The 22,202-nt window shown below is 40.4% G+C and overlaps 3 protein-coding genes across 4 annotated transcripts in view; 1 reads left to right on the forward strand and 2 right to left on the reverse strand.

Moving 5' to 3' along the window:
- LOC149063786 (uncharacterized) overlaps positions 1-22,202 on the forward strand; it is a 471,413-nt gene that overhangs the window by 292,611 nt on the left and 156,600 nt on the right. The gene's annotated exons all lie outside the window — the stretch shown is intronic.
- On the reverse strand, positions 8,919-15,340 carry LOC149063789 (acetylcholinesterase-1-like). The gene is made up of 3 exons (XM_089255583.1): positions 15,319-15,340; positions 11,676-13,200; positions 8,919-9,189 (listed from the first exon to the last, which is right to left on the reverse strand). The coding sequence occupies exons 1-3, from the start codon at positions 15,338-15,340 to the stop codon at positions 9,042-9,044; spliced, it is 1,695 nt and encodes a 564-aa protein (XP_089111709.1). The 3' UTR covers positions 8,919-9,041.
- LOC149063790 (acetylcholinesterase-1-like) lies at positions 18,296-19,328 on the reverse strand. The gene has a single exon (XM_089255584.1). It carries the CDS (start codon positions 19,250-19,252, stop codon positions 18,296-18,298), a length of 957 nt encoding a protein of 318 aa, XP_089111710.1. The 5' UTR covers positions 19,253-19,328.

Here is a 22,202-nt window from a genome sequence, read left to right on the forward strand (position 1 = left end):
TGCTCAATTTTCCCGAAATTACAGTTAATTTTATTCTTTACTTTCTCAGAACGAACCTGATTCTCCTCGTCGATTGAAATGGATTCAGGAAAAAAATAAATAAATAAAAACGAAAGGAGACTCTCATTTTTCTCAGAAGAGATGAGAATGCTCGATAGGAATTTTCCGATTTTTAAAACATCTTCCTCATTTCAAAATCATATTTTCTTTCAAGCTCTGCAGGAACTCTGGCGAAATTTATATCTAACTGTTGTAGCTATAATGCCCGGTGCTGCCCGGATTGTCTTCAGTGAGGCTTTTTGAATCGCGTGATCATCTAAGACTCGTCCTGGCCCATTGGGATGGATATACGGCAAGATCTGTTAATCTGACGCTGAGTGAGCAATCCCGCTCAAGATGTTTTCTTTAAAAATTAAATGTCCCTACGTCAGTGGTGCGAAAGGGTTGCATATAGACCTGTGCCATACATCGTCATCGGGATCCGGAACTTTCGCCCCTGACATTTCGTCCCCGACATCTCGCCCCTGGAACGTTTCGTCCCCGTTACATTTGGCCCCCGGAAATTTCGCCCCTCACATTTCGTCCCGGTACATTTTGCCCCTGGTGCGTTTGGCCCCCGAAAAATTCACACCTGACATTTCACCTGCCCTGAATGTATGAGTGACCGTATGAGTGATTGACTGTATGAGTGACCGTATGAGTGATCGAGTGACCGTATGAGTGATTGACTGTATGAGTGACCATATGAGTGATCGAGTGACCGTATGAGTGATTGACTGTATGAGTGACCGTATGAGTGATCGAGTGACCGTATGAGTGATTGACTGTATGAGTGACCGTATGAGTGATCGAGTGACCGTATGAGTGATTGACTGTATGAGTGACCGTATGAGTGATCGAGTGATCGTATGAGTGACCAAGTGAGTGTGAAATGAACTGTAGGAGTGCGTTAGTGACCGTACAAATGACTGAGCGAGTGGCAGAATGACTCACCACGTGAGTGACCGTATCAACTAGTGTGCAATTGACTTTATGAGTGAATGACCGTATGAGTAACCACGTGACTGACCGAATGGCCGTATGAGTAACCACGTGACTGACCGAATGGCCGTATGAGTGAGCAAATGAATGACAGCATGAGCGACCAAGTGATTAACTGTATGAGTGACCAAGAGAGTGATAGTGGGATTGACCGTGTCAGTGACAAAGGGAGGAATTGAGCGATGGAACGTTTGAGTGAATAAGTGACTGACCGAATGAGTGACCAAGTGAGTGGCTAATTAAATACTGGTGTAAGTTTCCTAGTGAATGATTGAGCGTATGAGTGACCGAGTGGCTGACGGAATGAAAGACAGAGTGAATGCTTGAATAAATTTGCGAGTGACTGAGTGATTAAGCATATGAGTGATCAAGGGAGAGACTGAGTGATTAACCGTATGAGTGACCGAAAGACTGGCCGCATGAGTGACCGAGTGGTTAACTGCATGAGTGACCAAGTGAGTGACTGTATATGTGACCAGGTGAGTGACGGTACGAGTGTTCAAGTGAGTGATCAAGGGACTGACCGTGTGAGTGACCAAGCGAGTTACTGAGTGATGGAACGCATAAGTGAATGTGTGACCAAGTGAGTGACTGCATGAGTGACCGAAAGATTGATAAAGTGAATGACTGCATGAGTGACCCAGTGAGCGACTGAGTGATTGACAAAGTGAGCGATTGAGTGATTGGCAAAGTGCGAGGGTGGAGTGTCTGCAAAGATGATCCTCCTCATCCCCTCCCTTTTTATAGGTGGTTACGCAGCACTGAGTGACCAAGTGACTCCCACTTTAATGGATTCTAAGAATTTGGAATTTTCAGTTTAAGCATAAAATATTTTTCCGAAATTTACGACTCACACCGGTGTGGTCACTCACACTATCATTCATATATTCACTCATACGGTCACGCGTACGGTCAAGGTAGGCAAAATGACAGGGGGTCAATTTCCGATTCACTTGATTACTCACTGAATAACTCATATGATCACTCACTGGGTCACTCATATGGTCAGGGCAGGTGAAATATCCGGGGATAAATTTTCAATTCACTCGATCACTCATGTATTCATTCACTTGGTCACTCATGCGATCAGGGGAAGCAAAATGTCACGAGTAAATGTCCAACTCACTTGATCACTCATGTGGTCACTCACTTGGTCACTTGTACCATCATTCATATGTTCACTCATAGAGTCACGCGTACGATAAGGGCTGGCGAAATATCAGAAATAAATTTCCGATTTACTTGATTACTTACTCATATGGTCACTCACTGGGTCACTGATATGGTCAGGGCAGGCGAAAGGTCAGGGCGAAATTCCCGGTGTGAAATGTCCGGGGGCTAAATGTACCGGGGTGAGATGTCAGGGGCGAAATTTCCGGGGGCCAAATGTACTGGGGATGAAACGTGCCAGGGGCGAGATGTCGGGGACGAAATGTCGGAGGCGAAATATCGGGGGCAAAGGTTCCGTGAACCATCGTCATCATTGTGTCTCCTCTCCCGGGGGCCCCTGCTTATCCCCAACCTAAAAAAAAAAGAAAAAAACACATACCAGGGGTTCCTACTGGGTGCCCATAAACCATATTATCTACTAATTCAATGGCATTAATTCGTCTAGTGTGAAAAAATATGTACTCAATATCGTATGCAGTTTTTGAATCACGGTATATATTTGTTTATTTACAATAACCCCAGAAGGAATGAAATGGGGCCGTTCAAGTATTACGTCATCATCGATGGGGGGGGGGGGTATCCGATTTGCTGACTTTTGATGACAAGGGGGGAGGGGGGTTGGATAATGCTTACGTCATCAACCACCCTTTATGAAAATATGAGTTAGGATTGATTCAGAGGTGCAGAGAGCTGATGACGAAATTTTGCTGACAAGGGGGGGGGGGGAGGGGGTCAGCATTGTGCTGACTTTTACTGACAAGAGGGGGAGGGGGTGGCTAAAAATTTGCTTACGTAATACTTGAACGGCCCCAATGCACTTATACTGGGAAATAAAAAAAATAATAACAGTCGGAAAAGGTAGCACTTCGCTTACGGAGTCAGATCGAAATCCTGAATAGCGGAAGCAAATCTTGCGTAGGAGGCACCTGCAAGTTCCGATGGAAGACTATTCCATGTTCTCGCCACACGGCATATATATCCGTGGAAAAAGCAATTCCTTCTAGTCGTAGGTATTCATATTCAGAAGCGATGAACCCATAGGTTAATTCACCTGTCTATGATCTCGAAGAAAGGTTCTCTCGTTGGTAGACAAACAATTTGGTGGACCAGTTTGTGGCACATCTTCAGATTTGTAGCGATTCTACGCCATTCCAGCGAGTGCAAACCCAGAAATTGAAGTCTCTAGGAATAAGATAAACTGCTCATGTGCCTGCTATTCGTTTAGTAAACAACGTCTGTGGCTTTTCGAGGAGCTTTATGTCCTTGATTTTGTAAGGGCTCCATACTTGCGAACAGAACTCCAGATTCGGGCGGACGTACACACAAAAAGCATATGACAACGTTACACTTGCGCGTGTGTGTTGTGCCGTACATAACATATATGAAATTCTATTAGCTTTGCAGACTATGACATGATAATGACCAGTGAAATCCAGAATGCGGCTCATTGCAATACCTAAATCTACGCATGTATCTAATTACTGTAACGCTTCATTACCTAGTTGATAATATTCAGGATCGGTGCGTCTGCCTAAATGCATTGATCCACTTTTTGATGATGAAATAGGGCAGTGGTTCCCAACCGGTGATCCGTGGAGCTCTAGGGGCTCCTTGGGCACTCCGCGGCAGCTCGAGAAAAATTTAAAAAAAAACCAGTAAATTTGAAAAAAATATATATAAATATCTTAAATAATATAAAATAAATCGGTAACTTTGATGAATAAATAAAAAATAGGCCTCTACGGGGCTACGGAATAGAAATTGTATACCAGAAAGGGCTCCGCGAGTCAAAAAAAGTTGAAAACCGCTGAAATAGGAAGTTTATACTGACAACTCCACTGGAAAAGTTGTTGGCATGCAATTCTTAGGCCCCTAGTGTTTTAGGCTTCTCTTTCTTTGAGGGACATACAAACTGTGTCCACGTTAACCAATATGGCGACTTCCTGCGTGACTCATGAAAGAAACAAATCTAGATTTAAAGAAATGTAGAAATTATTTTTTTCCTGTTTTAAGGGGAGCTAGGCATTTCGATCCCCTCCCCGCTTGAACTTCAAGTTATCCGTCTGCCTGTTTCTGTTTCAAAAATGCTTAATTAAAGCTGTGGAATTTCTTCGATGTACTTTACGGGCCCATAATTCATTTTGAAACATCCTAACCTATATGAATTTCTGCAGTTGAATATTAAAAGACAATACGGAGACATTAATTTTCATGCTTGAGAAGATGTAAATAAAAAATTGAAATCATTGATATTGCATGAATATGCAGCTCAAAAGTAGATCCGGCTAATTACTTCATATTGAATTTTCTAAGGTTCGTATCTCTAAATGAACTCAATATTTCAAAAATCAAGAATTCAATTTAATTTTCAAAAATTATTGATGTGGTGGAAAATCCCACTAAATTTCCGCATTTTTACAGTAAAATCGGCAATTTTAATACTGATTTCTATGAGGATCATCCTTGCCTGACCCTGAAAGTGATGCTGATAATGATTATGGCGTCTATTGAAAAAGCCTCTTTACTGAGGGGACTGAAAAAGTGATAAACCACTACAGAGACATAAACTAAAGGCATATACTAACAGGATTAGAGAAGTGACAAACCATTGTAAAGGCATATACACGTCTGAAACGCATTGCTAGGGAACCACGGTAACCAAAGTAAACATTCCGAAAGTGATTGTTGAGGCACAAAAACCATTGTTGCAAGACAGTTTTTTGCCCATTTGGGGCATTTGCCCTGCTCTGGCGAGATTTTAAAGTAGCCTATCGTTCAAGTGGGTCCCATTTGGCATCTATGCAAAATTTAGCGACGATCGATCTAAAATTGTAGATTTGTAGAGAGAGAGAGAGAACACACACACACACACACAAGATCAATTTTATATACGGGGTGATTATAAAAAAACTATCCCGACATATGGGCCCCTAACTATCGTACCATTCACAGAAACTGAATGAAATTTTGGCATAAGGTATTTTGAGGTATGCGCTCAAGAATGATATGGAAAACAACAGTGTCACTCTAACAGTTACGGTTACAGTGAGAAAATTTCGAAAATATCAAATGGCAACACCAAGTTTTTTGTATTGGAATGCGATCTGCATACTGAAAAACACTAAATAGCGTTGGAATGGCACCCGTAGCACGAAAATCCCCGGAGCTAGGCAAGGAAAAAGGACTTTACCGTGCACCAGAGCATTAATGTTCGTTTCATTCGTCACACTTCGGCTGAGATCCCAGCCTGATTAGTCCTCCACAAGGTCATGTGGAAAATTTGTGAAACACAATCAAATGCTTTATTTTATGCTGCTTCTCTGTCCTTATTGGTTGTCCTCACTTTCAGGCTATCTACCGCCGGTGATTTTCATGCTACAGTTGCCGTTCGAACGCTATTTAGGAGATCTATACAACATGTATTGAAAAGTAAATGGAATTTTCTTATCAGTTGATCTGAGAGCTGTGTGTCTGTTATCAACAGCGAAGAGTGAAAACATCCTTTCATTATTATTTATAGACGCTGAAATTTATAGAAAGCTGAGTTAAAAATAACTTTAATCAGGTTTTGGGGAGCTAGTTTTCAACCTTTTCGAGACCATGTCCCGGTGTAATTAAAACAAATAAAATAAGTCAGGGTTCTAAACCTTTTGTGTTTCACGGATCCTTTGTGCCAATAAAATAAAGGTGACGGTATAACACCGTGAATAATATACAAAGGCCACCAGTACAGTATACGGCCAATGGCGGTCTTAGCACTGTGCGACCTGTGCAATTGCACAGGGCACCACATACTAAGAGGTGTCGAAGCAAGTTGAAATATTAGATTAGATTAGATTAGATTAGATTAGATTAGATTAGATTAGAGAGAGAGTGAGAAAAAGGATCTATGAGTATAGTACACCCATAGGCGTACGCAGAATTTTCTCGAAGTGGGGGGGGATTTCAATTTTTTTTTCTCAGGGGAAGGTTTACGTCTTTTCCTGCAAAATAACACTATCACCTCGGCTTTGGGGTGGGGGGGGGGCTCAGAACCCCAAACCCTCCCCTTTGCTTATGACAATGAGTACACCTATATACAGGGCTGTTACTGCCATAGCCCGAATCGCGACCGATTTGCGACTGAGCCGGGCACTTCGCGGATTAGCCGAGAGTTCTGTCCAAAGTCCGTCTGAATTTCAGAAATGATTCAGGCTTAGAACGGCTATTTCGCAAAGTGGCCGGAGATCACTTACCAATACTTGTTGCGGAATAATGGTGGGTGTGACTCCGGCATCCTCCCCAACCTCGAAACTACTGTAAGCTCTTTCGTCAGCCACAATTGAACCAACCCACGTAACCAGTGACGACTTCCAAAAAGAAGAGGGGGGGGGGGAAATACCGGCATAAACTAAACGCCATGTAAACGGGTTGTAGCGAAAATAATTGTTACGGCTAACTTCCCGGGATATTTTATTGCACGTGTAAACGGGGCTTTTGTTTCCGTTTCACTGACATTCTCCCGAAAAATTCTTAGGATTGTTATTCACATCCAGGTAATGTGTGCGTGTGTTTTTCCATTTCTTACTTAACGTTAGAAAGAATGCTTATGACATATTTGACATTCCGATTTGCTCATTGGCACATGTGACCACTATTCAAAACATATAAACTGAAGAGCCAAAAAAACTGGTACAGGCATGCGTATGCAAATAAAGAGATATGGAACCAATCAGAGTACGGCGCTGCGGTCGGCAACGCCTATATAACGCAACAAGTGTCTGGCATAGTTGTTAGATCGGTTACTGCTGCTACAATGGCAGGTTATCGAGATTTAAGTGAGTTTGAACGTGGTGTTATTGCCGGCGCACGAGAGATGGGACATAGCATCTCCGCGCGAGGTAGCGATGAAATTTGGATTTTCACGTACGACCATTTCACGAGTGTACCGTGAATATCGGGAATCCGGCAAAAAATTAAATCTACGACACCGCTGCGGCCGGAAAAAGATCATGCAAGAACGGGACGACTGACGAGAATCATTAAACGTGACAGACGTGCAACCCTTCCGCAAATTGCTGCAGATTTCAATGCTGGGCCATCAACAAGTGTCAGCGTGCGAACCATTCAACGAAACATCATCGATATGGGCTTTTGGAGCCGAAGGCCCACTCGTGTACCCTTGATGACTGCACGACACAAAGCTTTACGCCTCGCCTGGGCCCGACAACACCGACATTGGACTGGAAACACGTTGCCTGGTCTGACGAGTCTCGGTTCCAATTGCTTCGAGCTGATGGACGTGTACGGGTATGGAGACAACCTCATGAATCCATGGACCCTACATGTCAACAGGGGACTGTTCAAGCTGGTGGAGGCTCTGTGATGGTATGGGGCGTGTGCAGTTGGCGTGATATGGGACCCCTGATACGTCTATATACGACTCTGACAGGTACGTAAGCATCCTGTCTGATCACCTGCACCCATTCATGTCCATTGTGCATTCCGACGGACTTGGACAATTTCAGCAGGACAATGCGATCCCCCACACGTCCAGAATTGCTACAAAGTGGCTCCAGGAACACTCTTATGACTTTAGACACTTCCGCTGGCCACCTAAATCCCCAGACATGAACATTATTGAACATATCTGGGATGCCTTGCAACGTGCTGTTCAGAAGAGATCTCCACCCCCTCTTACTCCTACAGATTTATGGACAGGCATGCATGATTCATAGTGTCAATTACCTTCAGCACTACTTCAGACATTAGTCGAGTCCATGCCACGTCGTGTTGCGGCATTTTTCTCGCATTTTTCTCGATCAAATATGGCTACAACAATCATAAAAAAAAATTTAGAACTTCGTACTTAGTATTTTATCACATCTGATTATATTTTTCGCCAAAAAATATCTTAAGAACGTCAACTCGGTTGTAACAACACCGTGGTTTTAATGGCAAAATTCCATAGGTAATTCAATGTCGTTACAACCGAGTTTGACTGTATATAAATTTTTTTTTTATAATTTTAAAACTATGAAACACTCTTAATTCGATTGTGAGGATGAATATTGTGTTTGTAAAGATTATATATTTTATTCATTTCACGAAGAGACCACCAATTACTTTTGTACCGAGATTTGTTCTTGGTTAGCGTGACCAGGGCCGGGCTTGATCATCTAGCGGCCCGATGCAAAAACAGTTTTGTGGCCCTCTCTAACACTTTTTTTAAATGCATGCGGCGTCCTTCACGACAGATATGATAGGGATTAGACGCAGAGATTAACTCACTTTTGTTCTATACATTCAACGAAAACCAATTTACGCGGCCTGCCAAAGAATCTTTCCGAGTAGGTTCCACAGTGCAGGGCCGCCTTAATGCATGGGTAGTTCAGATGGATAGGGAGCCTCATGTAAACGAAACATACGCGAAACACAATAATGTCTGATACATGACAAAATATTTTGAATAGCACCATATACGGGGGGGGGGAATATTATTACGTAATAAAATATAATAAAATTCAGTTTTACGTCCCTTAAGATTTTGCGGCCCGTTGCGATCGCACCTGCACAAGTCCGGCCCTGAGGGTGACCTTAACTCGTATAAGGAAAAACTGCTATGATATCTCTAAAAAGTGTATACATACGTTTATTTGGTAATGCTTCTAAACTGTACAGTGAAATTTGATATTAATGTTTCCAATACATTCAACTCACATTTTCGGCGTTTTATATTAAAATAACATATATCAAAACGACACAAAGGGATGGATGAAAACAGTAGAAAATACTTGAAAATTATACTACAAATAACTATCTGCAGTCATAGATTCAACAGATTTTTTTGTCTATATTTTTGCTCGAAATCTGTCTCGCCAAAATTCGCATCGTCGATTTGGGTGCATTTTGATTTTTTCTTCTTGGCTCAATTCCAGGTACACGGGGTATTCGTAGCTATACTTTGGCCACCTCAAACCATTTGGCACGTCGGGAGATCTGAAAACGACAATGAAAACGTCATACAGATTCAGCATATCAATGGAAATTGCATTCTCTAAAAGCTAATGCATGTTAATTACGTTAGATTAGAGAATAACGTAATGCAATAGTTCTGATTATAAAAAGGTGTGCGTGTTCTTTATTCGGACAAGAGAGATGAGAAAAATCGAGATACAGCCGATGAGATGAGTGCGTGTATACTGAAATTAGGTATAGTTTAAGTGTTGCTGCGGCCCACAGCAAATGCTCATACGATCACGCAAACCTGGAACTACAAACTTTCATGTTAGGCTTGGCACACTTGTGGCGCCTGATTGGACAGGCGTCACAAGTAGAGTTCCTCAAGGAAGTGTCCTTGGCCCCATACTTTTTTTCACTTTTTATCGGTAAACTCGATCAGGGTATCGATGGGATTACTATAAAATTCGCAGATGATGTGAAGCTAATGGGCGTAATCGGGAATCAAAGCGATAGGGAGTTGCTCCAGACCAACTTAAACAGGATTGCAGCATGGGCAAATGAATGGAGCATCACGTTTAGCGTTGATAAGTGCATAGTCGCTCATTTTGGTTCGAACAACCCACGGTTGTTCACTCACCGATTTGGGAATTCTCATTTAGTTCGTCCTGGACTGGAGTATGCTGTAAGGTTTTGGAGACCATACCTACAGAGGGACATAGACTTGGTTGAAGGGGTGCGGAGAAGAGCTACGCGTGTCCTTATTGGCACACGGGGCTTGAGTTATGAAGAGAGACTTCATTATTTTAATATGTTTGCATTGGATGAACGCAGGTGTCGGGGAGATATGATCGAAGTGTTCAAAATTTTCAATGGGATGGATAGGATAGACCATGAACTTTTAGTACACCGCCAATCGACTGCTTTTACAAGGGGACACCAGTATCGATTGGTGAGGGACAATGCAAGGTTATGGTGTCGCAGGGAATTTTTCTCTTAGGGTTGTTAATAAATGGAATAGCTTACCCCCGGAGGTAGTAAATTCAAACACAATTGACACGTTTAAAATGAAATACGATAAACATGTTGAGGTAAATCCAGAAGCTATCGACATTCTTAGAATAAGACAACCATAAGTATTCTTTACGGGCATTGTATAATATTTTATCATGTGTATATATTGTTTATAATTTTTACAACCTGTCACACCAACTGCCAGTCAGCTTTTGTTTTGAAGTTCGATAAGAGAAGGAGAGAGAAACGGTTTTTCTCTTTCCCCTTCGGAGTAGAATAGGAATATACGTGCAGTATAAATAATATAAAAATTCAGAGTAATTCTGTTCCTCGTTTGTGTTTCCTTTTGTTATTATCAGAGAGTTGGGGAGGGCTCCTTATCACCTGCATAAAATGGGATAAAAAGAATAATCTTCTTGTGAAAAGAAGTAGCATTTTGCACAGGGTTTAGTGTTTTCCTCCGTGGCAAGTTATGATGCTGATCGGTAAGAAACCGTTTAAAGGGTTAATTTTAAAAACACCATTCACATGAATTACGAGTTACTCTTAGAGATAGAAGGCCTCCGCAGTCTGCTTGTGACGTCAGCAAGTAGTCCATTTTCCCTCAGAATATTCAGGGAAAAAAATTTCCTGCACGCGACAGTATCGTCGTTGTAGTGTAGGTAAGATGATCGTCTACCATCGTGAAGGTTGTTGTCAGGGTCCGGGATTCGAACCCAAGGGAGGATATAGATAATATATTTTCCCTAACGAAAGCGAGTCGACCACCAATAGACAACGCCTTCACTTCCAACCAATCTCACTAATGGTTTGAAATAGTATCATCGTTGTGAGGAAAAGAAATGATCGGGCACAGAATTGGCGATTTCAGTGCCCCACATCCAATCACTATGTGGCATTTGTGAGCCAGTCAGGAAAACTTCTACGCCAAATTAAGAAGAAACGAAATAGGATGCTGTGTTTTAAAATGCGGCACACTTGCTAGATAGTCTGAATGACGGTTTATGACAAACACTGCAGGGGCCTTTAGGAGGTGCTGCATGGGCCCCGTTTACGTACCCCAGCGGAGAAAAAAAAACCCCACTGTTTTGGCTGTGTTTTAGATGATCTCCAAATAAAACAAAAAATAAGGTGAGTAAACTAATTTCTTCAAAAGTGTTTAAAATGTTCATACAGCTCCGGGTTTCATAAATCTTATCAAGTGATATTTTCTTCATGCATTTTGATGTACAGAGGACTAAAAGAAATTTATTGCACTTTGAAAAAGTCACGACCGCACGTATAAAGGGTGCAGAACGGGTGTGTCATGTGACATTTGTTGTCCCAGCAAAATATGGTCAGGACGGAAAAATATCTTTCGGCTAATATGCAGCGCTCTATAATCCGCACCAAGAAATCAGATGTTTCATAATCCGTATCTTACATAAAAGAGAAATCATGGAGTATGTGAAATTAATAAACAGCGTTTTGAACTTGCAATCATTGTTATAAAAGAAATTTCAGTTACTCACCCAGTTTTGGCGAATGCGGTGAATCTACTCATGATCCTTCGGCTGAGTTCTTTCTCTTCTTCTGTGTAATTGGACCCTTTCCTAAGTGGTACACCGAAAACGTATTCGAGTTCAGAGCTATGAGTGGTTCCCATCCAATCGGCAGTAAACTTTTGACTAGACATATGCGAGAATAGGTAAAAATACGTTTTCTCAGCTTTTAAAGAATGCAAGTCTGCGTAAAGAACTGTGCCACAGCTGACCATAAAGTCACCGAGGACATCATACACGGTTTTTCTATAATCTCTGGTCTTCAGACGTTTCGTGTAGTAGTCGGCGATTTCTTGTACATTTTCTTGGCCAACAAATTTAGATACCCCTAATATCAGTGAATAGGCTAGTGACTTGCTGATCCTTTCAACGCTGCCAATCCCATATATGCCAAAGTATTCTGGAAATGCTGCTGTCAGGAAAAAGGATCCTTCATCTGCATTTATACCCATAAGTACGTCTTTTCCTTTGAACTGCAGACGTCTTAACGCATCTGATGTTTCCAAAGGAATTACCTCGTCACCATAAATAGGAAAAAATGATGTAATTCCCGACGTAATTTTTATAAACCCTTCTGCTTGTGATAGCCGAGATGCAGGTAATTTTTTTAGACAGTTTACAACTTTTCCAGGATCAGTAGTGATACTAACATTGTCTCCAGCGCAACCAACTAGAACAGCTAAGGAGTTGGACATTTTCGCTTGAGACGTAGGTGCGTCGAAGAAAAGAGGTATAAGTGCCGATCCACTTTCAACGATTCCTCGTTTGAAGAGATTTTGAGCGTATGGAGAAAGCATTAAAACACTCACTGTTATAGCTCCAGAACTTCCACCGAATAATGTTATCCGATTGTTATCTCCTCCAAAGTTACCAGCATTCTCATTGATCCATTTCAGGGCTAACACTTGATCATACATCGCCATATTGCCGTTGGCGCTTTCTATGGATGCTGTAAAATAACCAAAAACACCGATCCGGAAATTGATGGAAGCTACTATGATGTCCCCGTATGATGCTAAAACTGCTCCGTCGTATTGATCCATATCCGTAGATCCGGAGTTGAATGCTCCCCCATGAATATAGACCATGATGGCTTTTGCTTCAGAATTTTCCGTACGAGAACGTGGTACCCAGATATTGAGATAAAGACAATCCTCGGTCAGATTATTTTTCTTTGGAGTATGATATGCTTCTTGGGTTATATTTTGATAGCATGGTGGTGGTTTCATTGTGGCATTATAAATATTGGACCATGGGGTGATTGGAACTGGTCTCCGGAACCTGCGATCGCCAACCGGTGGAAGAGCATAGGGAATTCCGAGGTAAGCATCCACTTCGGTGCCTGATGCAGTTAATGCTACTCCTCGAACAGGCCCGGAGTTTGTTTGCAATATTTTGCTACTCGTTCCACTTTGAACAAATGCATTCATGCATACAAGCAGAAACGTCAGCTTTACGGTATTTTGCAATGGGGTCATCATCGGGGATACTTTTCCTGAAAGACGAAACACAAAAAAAATTCTATTGAAACATGGGTTACGCTCCTTCGTTAATGTTTTCTGTTTTAAATTTTGTTCAAAACCATTTTGAACAAAAATATAAACAACAACATATTACCAGAATTCCAAATGTGCTTCAGATATGGCTGAAAGATTCAATGTCGATTTCATAAACAGAAATTTGGAGCATGTAGAAGAAAATGAACATTATTTTTGCACAGCACAAACAAATAATAATAATTTATTTGCTTATGGGGCCAGACCCATGCAAGGATGGCATACAAAAAATAAAATAGACAAGTAATAAATTACAAATCATTAGAATACCAGTCGTCGGACATAGAACACGCACACACATACACTTCAATTTAAAAAATTCAGGAATTTCACAATATCAATAAAAAAATAAAACAATTTTTCAATTTGATATTCAGAGAGGTGCGAAATTTTAAAAATTAGATTTGGCTGGTTGGATTGCGAAAAATACACGATTTTAACAAGACAGCTCTCTGCAAATTAAACAATGGGCATTCAAAAATAATATGAAATACGTCAAAGGAATGACTAAAGTTATAGTTACAGTTAGGGCGATTCTCGCCAGGACTAAGTATGACACATCCACTTGGAACACGTAAAAAACCACTATCCGTCCTAATTTGAAAAATCAAGCGTTTCCAGGATATGGGGATATTAAAAAACAGATAATTTTCTGATGTGATAGTGAAAAATGTTTCATTGTAGTGAGTGTATCTAGTTGATCTCGAAATTGATGAAAGATCGTTTTGAATTGTTAGGTCTATGTATCTTGTAATAATGTTAGGAAAATATTTCCTGAGCGCGCAGGTGCGACCTGCGGATCCCAAACGAACGGGAGTCCAATTGTATATAACAAATTCAAAATATCAAAAGCCCAGTTGCTGCCATTATGCAGTGGAGGGCGTTTTAAAAGGGCATTGTAGCAGATCTTGGGGAGTCGGTTATCTGGGAGCATTAAAATTTTGTACCAGAAAAAGAGGGTATTTTTTAGATGAGAAATTGATATTGGACGTCTGGTTGATTCAAGTCTGAGAATATAGCCGGGGCAATATCTGGACGTTGCGAATAACTTACGGAGAAACAAATGTTGCACTTTTTCAATGTGTGACCAGTGATCAGATTGGGCAGCATAATTTATAACAGACCTTGACAAAGAATCAAATAGTCTTAATGCCACAGGAATAGATGAGTTGTGTGATTTGCCGAGTATCTGAATAACTCCACCCGCAGCCACCTTAGCTTTGGCCACAACACGATTAGTATTTCTCCGGAAAGAACCCGAGCATGAAAAAATAACACCTAAATAGTTATATTCGTTCACAATTTCTAAATTTTCGCCTTCCCACATAAAATGGTCTCCACCAGCCAGTTTGCCGCCCTTTCTAAAAATCATTATTTTAGTTTTGTTCAAATTCGCTCGTAACTTTAGTTTCCCAAAGTACAGAGCAAGTAAGTTAATTTTTTTCTGAAGAGATGCGGCATTTTTTGCCAATAATACAATATCATCCGCGTAAAGTAGGCTGTGTAGTTCATTCTTATGGCCAATTGAAAGACCTGAAACTTCGGAACTAAAGATATTATCAAGGCCTGCTATGTATAAGGCAAAAATGAGTGGGGAGCACGGATCCCCCTGCAAAACACCGTTAGTTATGGCTATTGAGCTTGTAAGGCCTTAGCTTGATCTTATCTTAGCTTTAGCATTGCCAAAGAGACCGCAGAAGATGGTCAAAAAATTGGAGCTGACACCAAGTGAATAGAGTTTACTCCACAATAATGAGCGGTCCAAGGAGTCGAATGCCTGAGATAGATCAACAAAACATGTGTAGAGTTTACCCTTTTTCTGACGTGTGTGCAACTGGATAAGGGAGTTTAAAGTGAAGACATGGTCAAGGCACCCCCCTGCCCCTCCGAAATGTGCATTGGTTTTCCGGCAAAACACTGTTGCGATCGGACCAAAGCTCCAGTCTCTTGGCCAATATAGACGAGAAAATACGTTCCATAGAATTTAAGAGAGAGACAGGTCTATAGTTATGCGGGAGGTTTCTATCACCTTTTTTGAAAATGGGACTTACAATGACCTCGCTCCATGCTGTCGGACATATACCAGTAGACACAATATTAATTAAAAAGGCATACGATTTTTTCTAAAATAATTTCCGGAGAATTTATGATGAATTCATTGAGTATTCCGTCACTTCCAGGCGACTTTTTTAATTTTAAATAGCCCACTACTAATTTCATCTCTACGATTGATATATCTGAGTCTAGAAATGGATCATTTCGGTTCATTGAGAGTGAGAGTCGAGTGATTGAGGTTGTTTCTTTTGAAAAAACTGATTCAAATTGGTTGAACCATTCATCTACCGTGATATCGGCACCAGGGGCTCTTTTTTTCCGAAAGACATTTATAGAATCCTAAAAGTCCTTACCGTTAGAGAAAGATATTTTATCCTTCAAGTTTTGGAAAAAAGCGGTTTCTTAAGTTTACAAATATTATTATAGTATTTTTTAGCTCTAGAAAGAGCCTGAAAGTTCTGGCTCTGGCGGAAATTGCGAGTTTCTTTCCGAAGTGCACGCTTAGCCAGGACACAATCTTTGTCAAACCACTTTGCTCTCCGGAAATTGGGCGATCGACTCTTTTTGACAATTAAATCACACTTCGATGCAACGTCATTGAAAATTTTTACCAGATTATCGTACAAGTGAATACTCGAGCTCTCAAGTTGAGTCAGGTTAATCCAGTCCCAGCTCAGATAAGATTTGAATTGAGGTGCCCTTTCAGGGGCCCAACGATATTTTTTGGAGAACATCTCCGGGAATTGAGGATCCATACTATTTTCACACTGTAAAAAAACTCGTCTGTAATGGGAAATGATCTGATTCTCAGTCCAATCTAGTACTTTAAAATCATTAATTTCTGATTGTGCAAATTCCTCCGTTGAGAATACATAATCCACTATGCTCGATCCATTTACGGACGAGTACGTAAATTTGCCCTCCCTATCCCCGTGAAAATTACCGTTAAAAAGTTGCCAATTATTTTGAATACAGCTGTTAATTAAAATTTTTCCGCGTTTGTTAATTTCTCCGTCCAAGCTTTGGCGGCTGTATTGATGATTTGTGGTTGAGCACCAAGATATCTGAGATCTGCAACGTGCGTTAAGAAATTTACAACCCACCAAGAAATTTGAACCCAAATATGAAAGATTTTCACAAAATATCAATGACTCAGAAAGTGAATTATTGTTTGAGCTATATGGGGGTATATATAGTAAACCTATCACCAACTGGCCACGATTGAGCAAGAGAGGGGGTGCTATTCAATTTTGCAAATATTGAAAATTCATTTTTAAGTAAAATTCTAGGCGTTCCTAAATCTTTTTTTATAGCCATTAAAAAGGCCACCGTAAGGTGGGCCGTATCGCGACTTCGCACCATCTACCGTAATTAGGTTATAATTATTCCAAAGATTAGGAGAAGAGAAATTTTGATATATCCACGTTTCAGATAAAGCGAATACGTCATACCTGACCAGACGAGTGACGAATTCTTGATCACATAGTTTAGAAAGAAGACCGCAAACATTCCAATAAAAGATAGTTCGAAAATTCGTATAACAAGCCTGGACGATCGGTCGCAAGTTCAACAATCGAGGTCGATCGGGGTCCGGTCCCGAAGATTCTCACGCTCGAGTTTCGGCTTGGGCGGTTGGTTTCTCTAGTTCAACGAGACAGCCGGAGCTCATATCGTATGTGTACCAAACATTGTCTATCCGTAGAGTATCCGTTTTGAGGTGAACATTCTTTCCATCTTGTATGGCAGTTCTCATTGCGTCGATGAGATGGCGACGAATCACTCTCGTGTTGAAACAGTAATCCTCGGTGACGGACACTTCCAGAGCACTGTTGGCACCTGGAGATCGGTTTTTCCGCACTTCACGAAATCTTTGAAGAATACGATTTTTATCCTCACGACACATCAACTTCACAATAAGTGGGATGCGGGTTCGTTTGCCTACACGAGATGGGAGGGGATGCGCAGTGTCAATCAAGAATGATTTGGAATTGTTGATCAGCAAATCCTTTTCAATATAGTCTCTGAATGTTGCAATACATTGATCGGAAGAACTATTTGATTGAATGTTTAGGCCATGTAAGATTAGATTATTTTTCCGGGAGTAGTTTTCAACAGCATCGAAGCGGTTTTTTAGCTCACAAACTTCAGATTTTAGAGCATCGCACTCCACCCTCAACTTTTGTCTATCTTGAGCAGCAGTGGCGAGTTTTCCGTTTATTTCTAGCAAGCATGATTCAAATCGGTCCACTTTATCACTCATATGGCAGATCGCCGCTCCGTTTTGTGGAACAAGAGTTTTTAGTTCAAGCAGCAGTAGAGGAGTGTTGAAATCCATAGTAGCTGCTTGATTTCTGGATTTGGTTGGAGTTTGCGATAATCCTTTCAGACGCTTATTCTGGAGATCGGATTCCGACGGTGATCGGACCAAGTTTTTTCGAGGTTTCAAAATTGAGGCTAGTGGGGTTTCGGCTTCCGACAGAGGATCCTCCCCAACACTGTCCGTTAATTTCTGCTTTTCTTGCGGGGGCATGGAAAGGGGTCCGGGATTTTGTTCCACACCTGCTCTTATCAATAAAATTTTGACCAGCCAGGCGCTCAAAAAAATCATCCAAAACGTTAGCAGTATGGGGCCCCCTCCATGCAGACGTCGCCGATTAGTGCTATCGAACCTCAATCTCCGGCATGATGAGAGCAGTGAAGACTCGTAAATCTGCGTATTCTGGGGCATATCCAGCCCTATGTGTAACATACTTGGAACAAGCTTAACATGATCGGCAGAACAAGTGAAAAAAAAAACAGAGTAACAAAATCAAATAAAAATTTCGCAAAGATAAATCACGGAGCACGAAAAACGTGTGTGCGGCCATGATGGTTCCGGTGTTGCCGCTGTCAGGAAAAAGGATCCTTCATCTGCATTTATACCCATAAGTACGTCTTTTCCTTTGAACTGCAGACGTCTTAAAAAGAAATTTCAGTTACTCACCCAGTTTTGGCGAATGCGGTGAATCTACTCATGATCCTTCGGCTGAGTTCTTTCTCTTCTTCTGTGTAATTGGACCCTTTCCTAAGTGGTACACCGAAAACGTATTCGAGTTCAGAGCTATGAGTGGTTCCCATCCAATCGGCAGTAAACTTTTGACTAGACATATGCGAGAATAGGTAAAAATACGTTTTCTCAGCTTTTAAAGAATGCAAGTCTGCGTAAAGAACTGTGCCACAGCTGACCATAAAGTCACCGAGGACATCATACACGGTTTTTCTATAATCTCTGGTCTTCAGACGTTTCGTGTAGTAGTCGGCGATTTCTTGTACATTTTCTTGGCCAACAAATTTAGATACCCCTAATATCAGTGAATAGGCTAGTGACTTGCTGATTCTTTCAACGCTGCCAATCCCATATATGCCAAAGTATTCTGGAAATGCTGCTGTCAGGAAAAAGGATCCTTCATCTGCATTTATACCCATAAGTACGTCTTTTCCTTTGAACTGCAGACGTCTTAACGCATCTGATGTTTCCAAAGGAATTACCTCGTCACCATAAATAGGAAAAAATGATGTAATTCCCGACGTAATTTTTATAAACCCTTCTGCTTGTGATAGCCGAGATGCAGGTAATTTTTTTAGACAGTTTACAACTTTTCCAGGATCAGTAGTGATACTAACATTGTCTCCAGCGCAACCAACTAGAACAGCTAAGGAGTTGGACATTTTCGCTTGAGACGTAGGTGCGTCGAAGAAAAGAGGTATAAGTGCCGATCCACTTTCAACGATTCCTCGTTTGAAGAGATTTTGAGCGTATGGAGAAAGCATTAAAACACTCACTGTTATAGCTCCAGAACTTCCACCGAATAATGTTATCCGATTGTTGTCTCCTCCAAAGTTACCAGCATTCTCATTGATCCATTTCAGGGCTAACACTTGATCATACATCGCCATATTGCCGTTGGCGCTTTCTATGGATGCTGTAAAATAACCAAAAACACCGATCCGGAAATTGATGGAAGCTACTATGATGTCCCCGTATGATGCTAAAACTGCTCCGTCGTTTTGCTACTCGTTCCACTTTGAACAAATGCATTCATGCATACAAGCAGAAACGTCAGCTTGACGATATTTTGCAATGGGGTCATCATCGGGGATACTTTTCCTGAAAGACGAAAATTCTATTGAAACATGGGTTACGCTGCTTCGTTAATGTTTTCTGTTATAAATTTTGTTCAAAACCATTTTGAACAAAAATATAAACAACAACATATTACCAGAATTCCAATATGCTTCAGATATGGCTGAAAGATTCAATGTCGATTTCATAAACAGAAATTTGGAGCATGTAGAAGAAAATGAACATTATTTTTTCACAGCACAAACAAATAATAATAACGCAAGTAATTCTATGTTTTATTTTGAAACCTCTGATGCAATAATAAATGATGTAATTAAAGAAATAAAAGAAAACAAATCAAGTGGATACGATGAAATTACCCCTAAAATGATTAAAATTATTTCAACATACCATTTAGACGTAGTAAGAAATCTCATAAATTCATCAATATCAAATGGACTTTTTTATCCGGAACTCAAATATTCCCTGGTACACCCAATTTACAAAAAAGGAGATGCAACCGACTTAATAAATTACAGACCAATCTCTATTCTACCAGTTTTCCAAAGGTTATGGAAAAATGTATAAAAAAACAACTTCTAAATTTCTTAAATCATCAAAATTTTTTTGCCACCAACCAATACGGATTCCAAAAGAAAAAAAAATACAGAAATGGCTATAATTGATTTATGTAATCGTTTAAACAATGGATATAACTTAAACAAATACTCAATAACCGTATTCCTAGATCTTAAACGAGCCTTTGATTACGTTGACCTTAATATCCTAACTAAGAAACTTTTCTCAGCTGGCATACGTGGCAATATATCGAAATGGTTTGAAACATATTATTACAATAGACAACAAGCAGTTAAAATAAATGAAAAAATTAGTACATTCTTGGAAGTAAAAAAAGGCGTACCTCAGGGATCAGTTCTGGGACTTGTACTTTTCCTCATATATATAAACGAATTTTGTAAACTAGAACTAAATGGAAACTTAATATCTTTTGCCGATGATACAGTACTGTATGTAGAGGAGATGGAAATGGAAAATTTATTAAAAAAAGTTGAAGAAGACCTTTTCAAAATAAATAGGTTGTTCGTAGGCATCAAGAGGAACAAAAATTGCACTGGAACAAGGTGTCGCAAACCACGTTGAGAGGGTGAAAATCGCGTAAAACGCATGCAGGATCTGAGTCCAGAGGATACGAAAGGTGGATGTCAGTTGATCGCTGAATGCGTTCGTGGGTTCACTTACCATATCTGAAGTAAGCAGCGTCGCGAAACGCATGCGCTGGGGTAGGATCTTTCTTTCTTTCTTTCAAACCGAGCACAACTCCGGTCTATCACCATCTATGGGCAATTTACTACCTAGTGTATTGTGCCGGAAGTGTAACTGTGTGTGTACCTAACAGTCTGAATGCGTATGTAGTGTTATTTTTGATTTTTCAGTGCCGCCATCTATATTTCAGAAGTGAAGTGAGTGATGTGTTATGATTGAATTTGTGCTGTTTGTCGGTGTTTTTGTCTCTGTGGCGAGACTTTTTAAAGGGGAGATCGGCTCGCATTCGCGCATTGAAGTTGGGAACCACAGAAAACACAGATGGGGTAGGATTATAGCGTTGCGGACGACATAAATTAGCGATATTGCGGTAGTAAGCACGTGTAGCAGTTAATTGTCTTTCAATGAGTTTCGTGATGGCTGACTACACGAAAGAAGAATACGCTGATATGCATCTGATTTACTGTCGAGCAGAAAAGTAACTGATAAAGGGAAAACAGAAACAAGTTCACCTGCAAGGAGGAGATAAATCAAGTCATTGATGGCAAGGGCGAATTAAGTTTGATTTACTCGGCTATATAGTGAACTAGCTATAATACCCGGCGCTGCCCGGGAGTTCTTCAATGAGGCTTTTTGGATCACGTGACATCTCCCTCTTTCTTTGAGGGACATGCAAACCGTGTCTAAGTTAACCAATATGGCCACTTCCTGCGCGACTTCATGAAATAAATAAATCTAGATTTAAAGAAACATAGAAACGAAAAAATTTTCCCCTTTTTTTTAAGGGGCGCTAGGTATTTCGGTCCCCCTCCCGAACTTCAAGTTATCTATTTCTGCCTATTTCTGTTTCCAAAAATGCTTAAAGCTGCGGAATTTCTTCGATGTACTATACGGACCCATAATTGATTTTAAAACAACCTAAACTATATCAATTTATGCAGTTTTTTATTAAAATTATTTAAAACAATTTTTATGGCGCAACATATGGGTAAATTTTAGTAATTTTTGAAAAAGTTGCATGTTGTTGTTGGAGTTAGAATTCGATAAAAAAAATAACCAACAATCAAAGTCCCCTAAAAGCTCGTGGCAAAGTATATAACACCATAATGTTGAGAGACACGCAAAGTTTCAAGACATTTGAATGAGTGGTGTTTGAAAAAAATGTATTTATCTAACGCAAAAAACTTAGTTTTGAGAAAAACGCATTTTAGTGAAAGACATCAGCATGTGTGATGCCTGACAGCAGTTCATATTAAAATATTTATTACGGGTAGAACAAAATTCTTGAACACAGTTAGACGCAGAAAATTTCATAGTACTTAAAATTTGAAAAATTGGAAAATTTGTTTTTTGGAAAATTTGCATGCACCAACCCTCCCCCCCCCCCCCAACACAATTCCAACTAGAGCATAGTTTTTAGAGGCTTTCTGGTCCCGTTAAAATGTATAAGGCCCATATAGAAAGACATTGTACAGCAACATTTACTATCATTTTATTTTT

The sequence above is a fragment of the Pholcus phalangioides genome, unplaced genomic scaffold (genome assembly GCF_987345545.1).
Source record: "Pholcus phalangioides strain wild (caught in Gottingen) unplaced genomic scaffold, Ppha-v1.0 ptg000043l_1, whole genome shotgun sequence".
Taxonomy (NCBI): Eukaryota; Metazoa; Arthropoda; class Arachnida; order Araneae; family Pholcidae; genus Pholcus; species Pholcus phalangioides.

Bases quoted from the DNA above. Each gene is read 5' to 3' on its own strand.
- LOC149063789 (XM_089255583.1), bottom strand. From the start codon at position 15,340: ATGTCCGACAGCATGGAGCGAG. The intron at 13,201-15,318 runs GTCATTGTAAGT...TTCGTCTTTCAG, and splicing joins GTCCGACAGCATGGAGCGAG to GAAAAGTATCCCCGATGATG. The intron at 9,190-11,675 runs GTGAGTAACTGA...TGTCGTTTTCAG, and splicing joins ACCGCATTCGCCAAAACTGG to ATCTCCCGACGTGCCAAATG.
- LOC149063790 (XM_089255584.1), bottom strand. From the start codon at position 19,252: ATGGCGATGTATGATCAAGTGTTAGCCCTGAAATGGATCAATGAGAAT.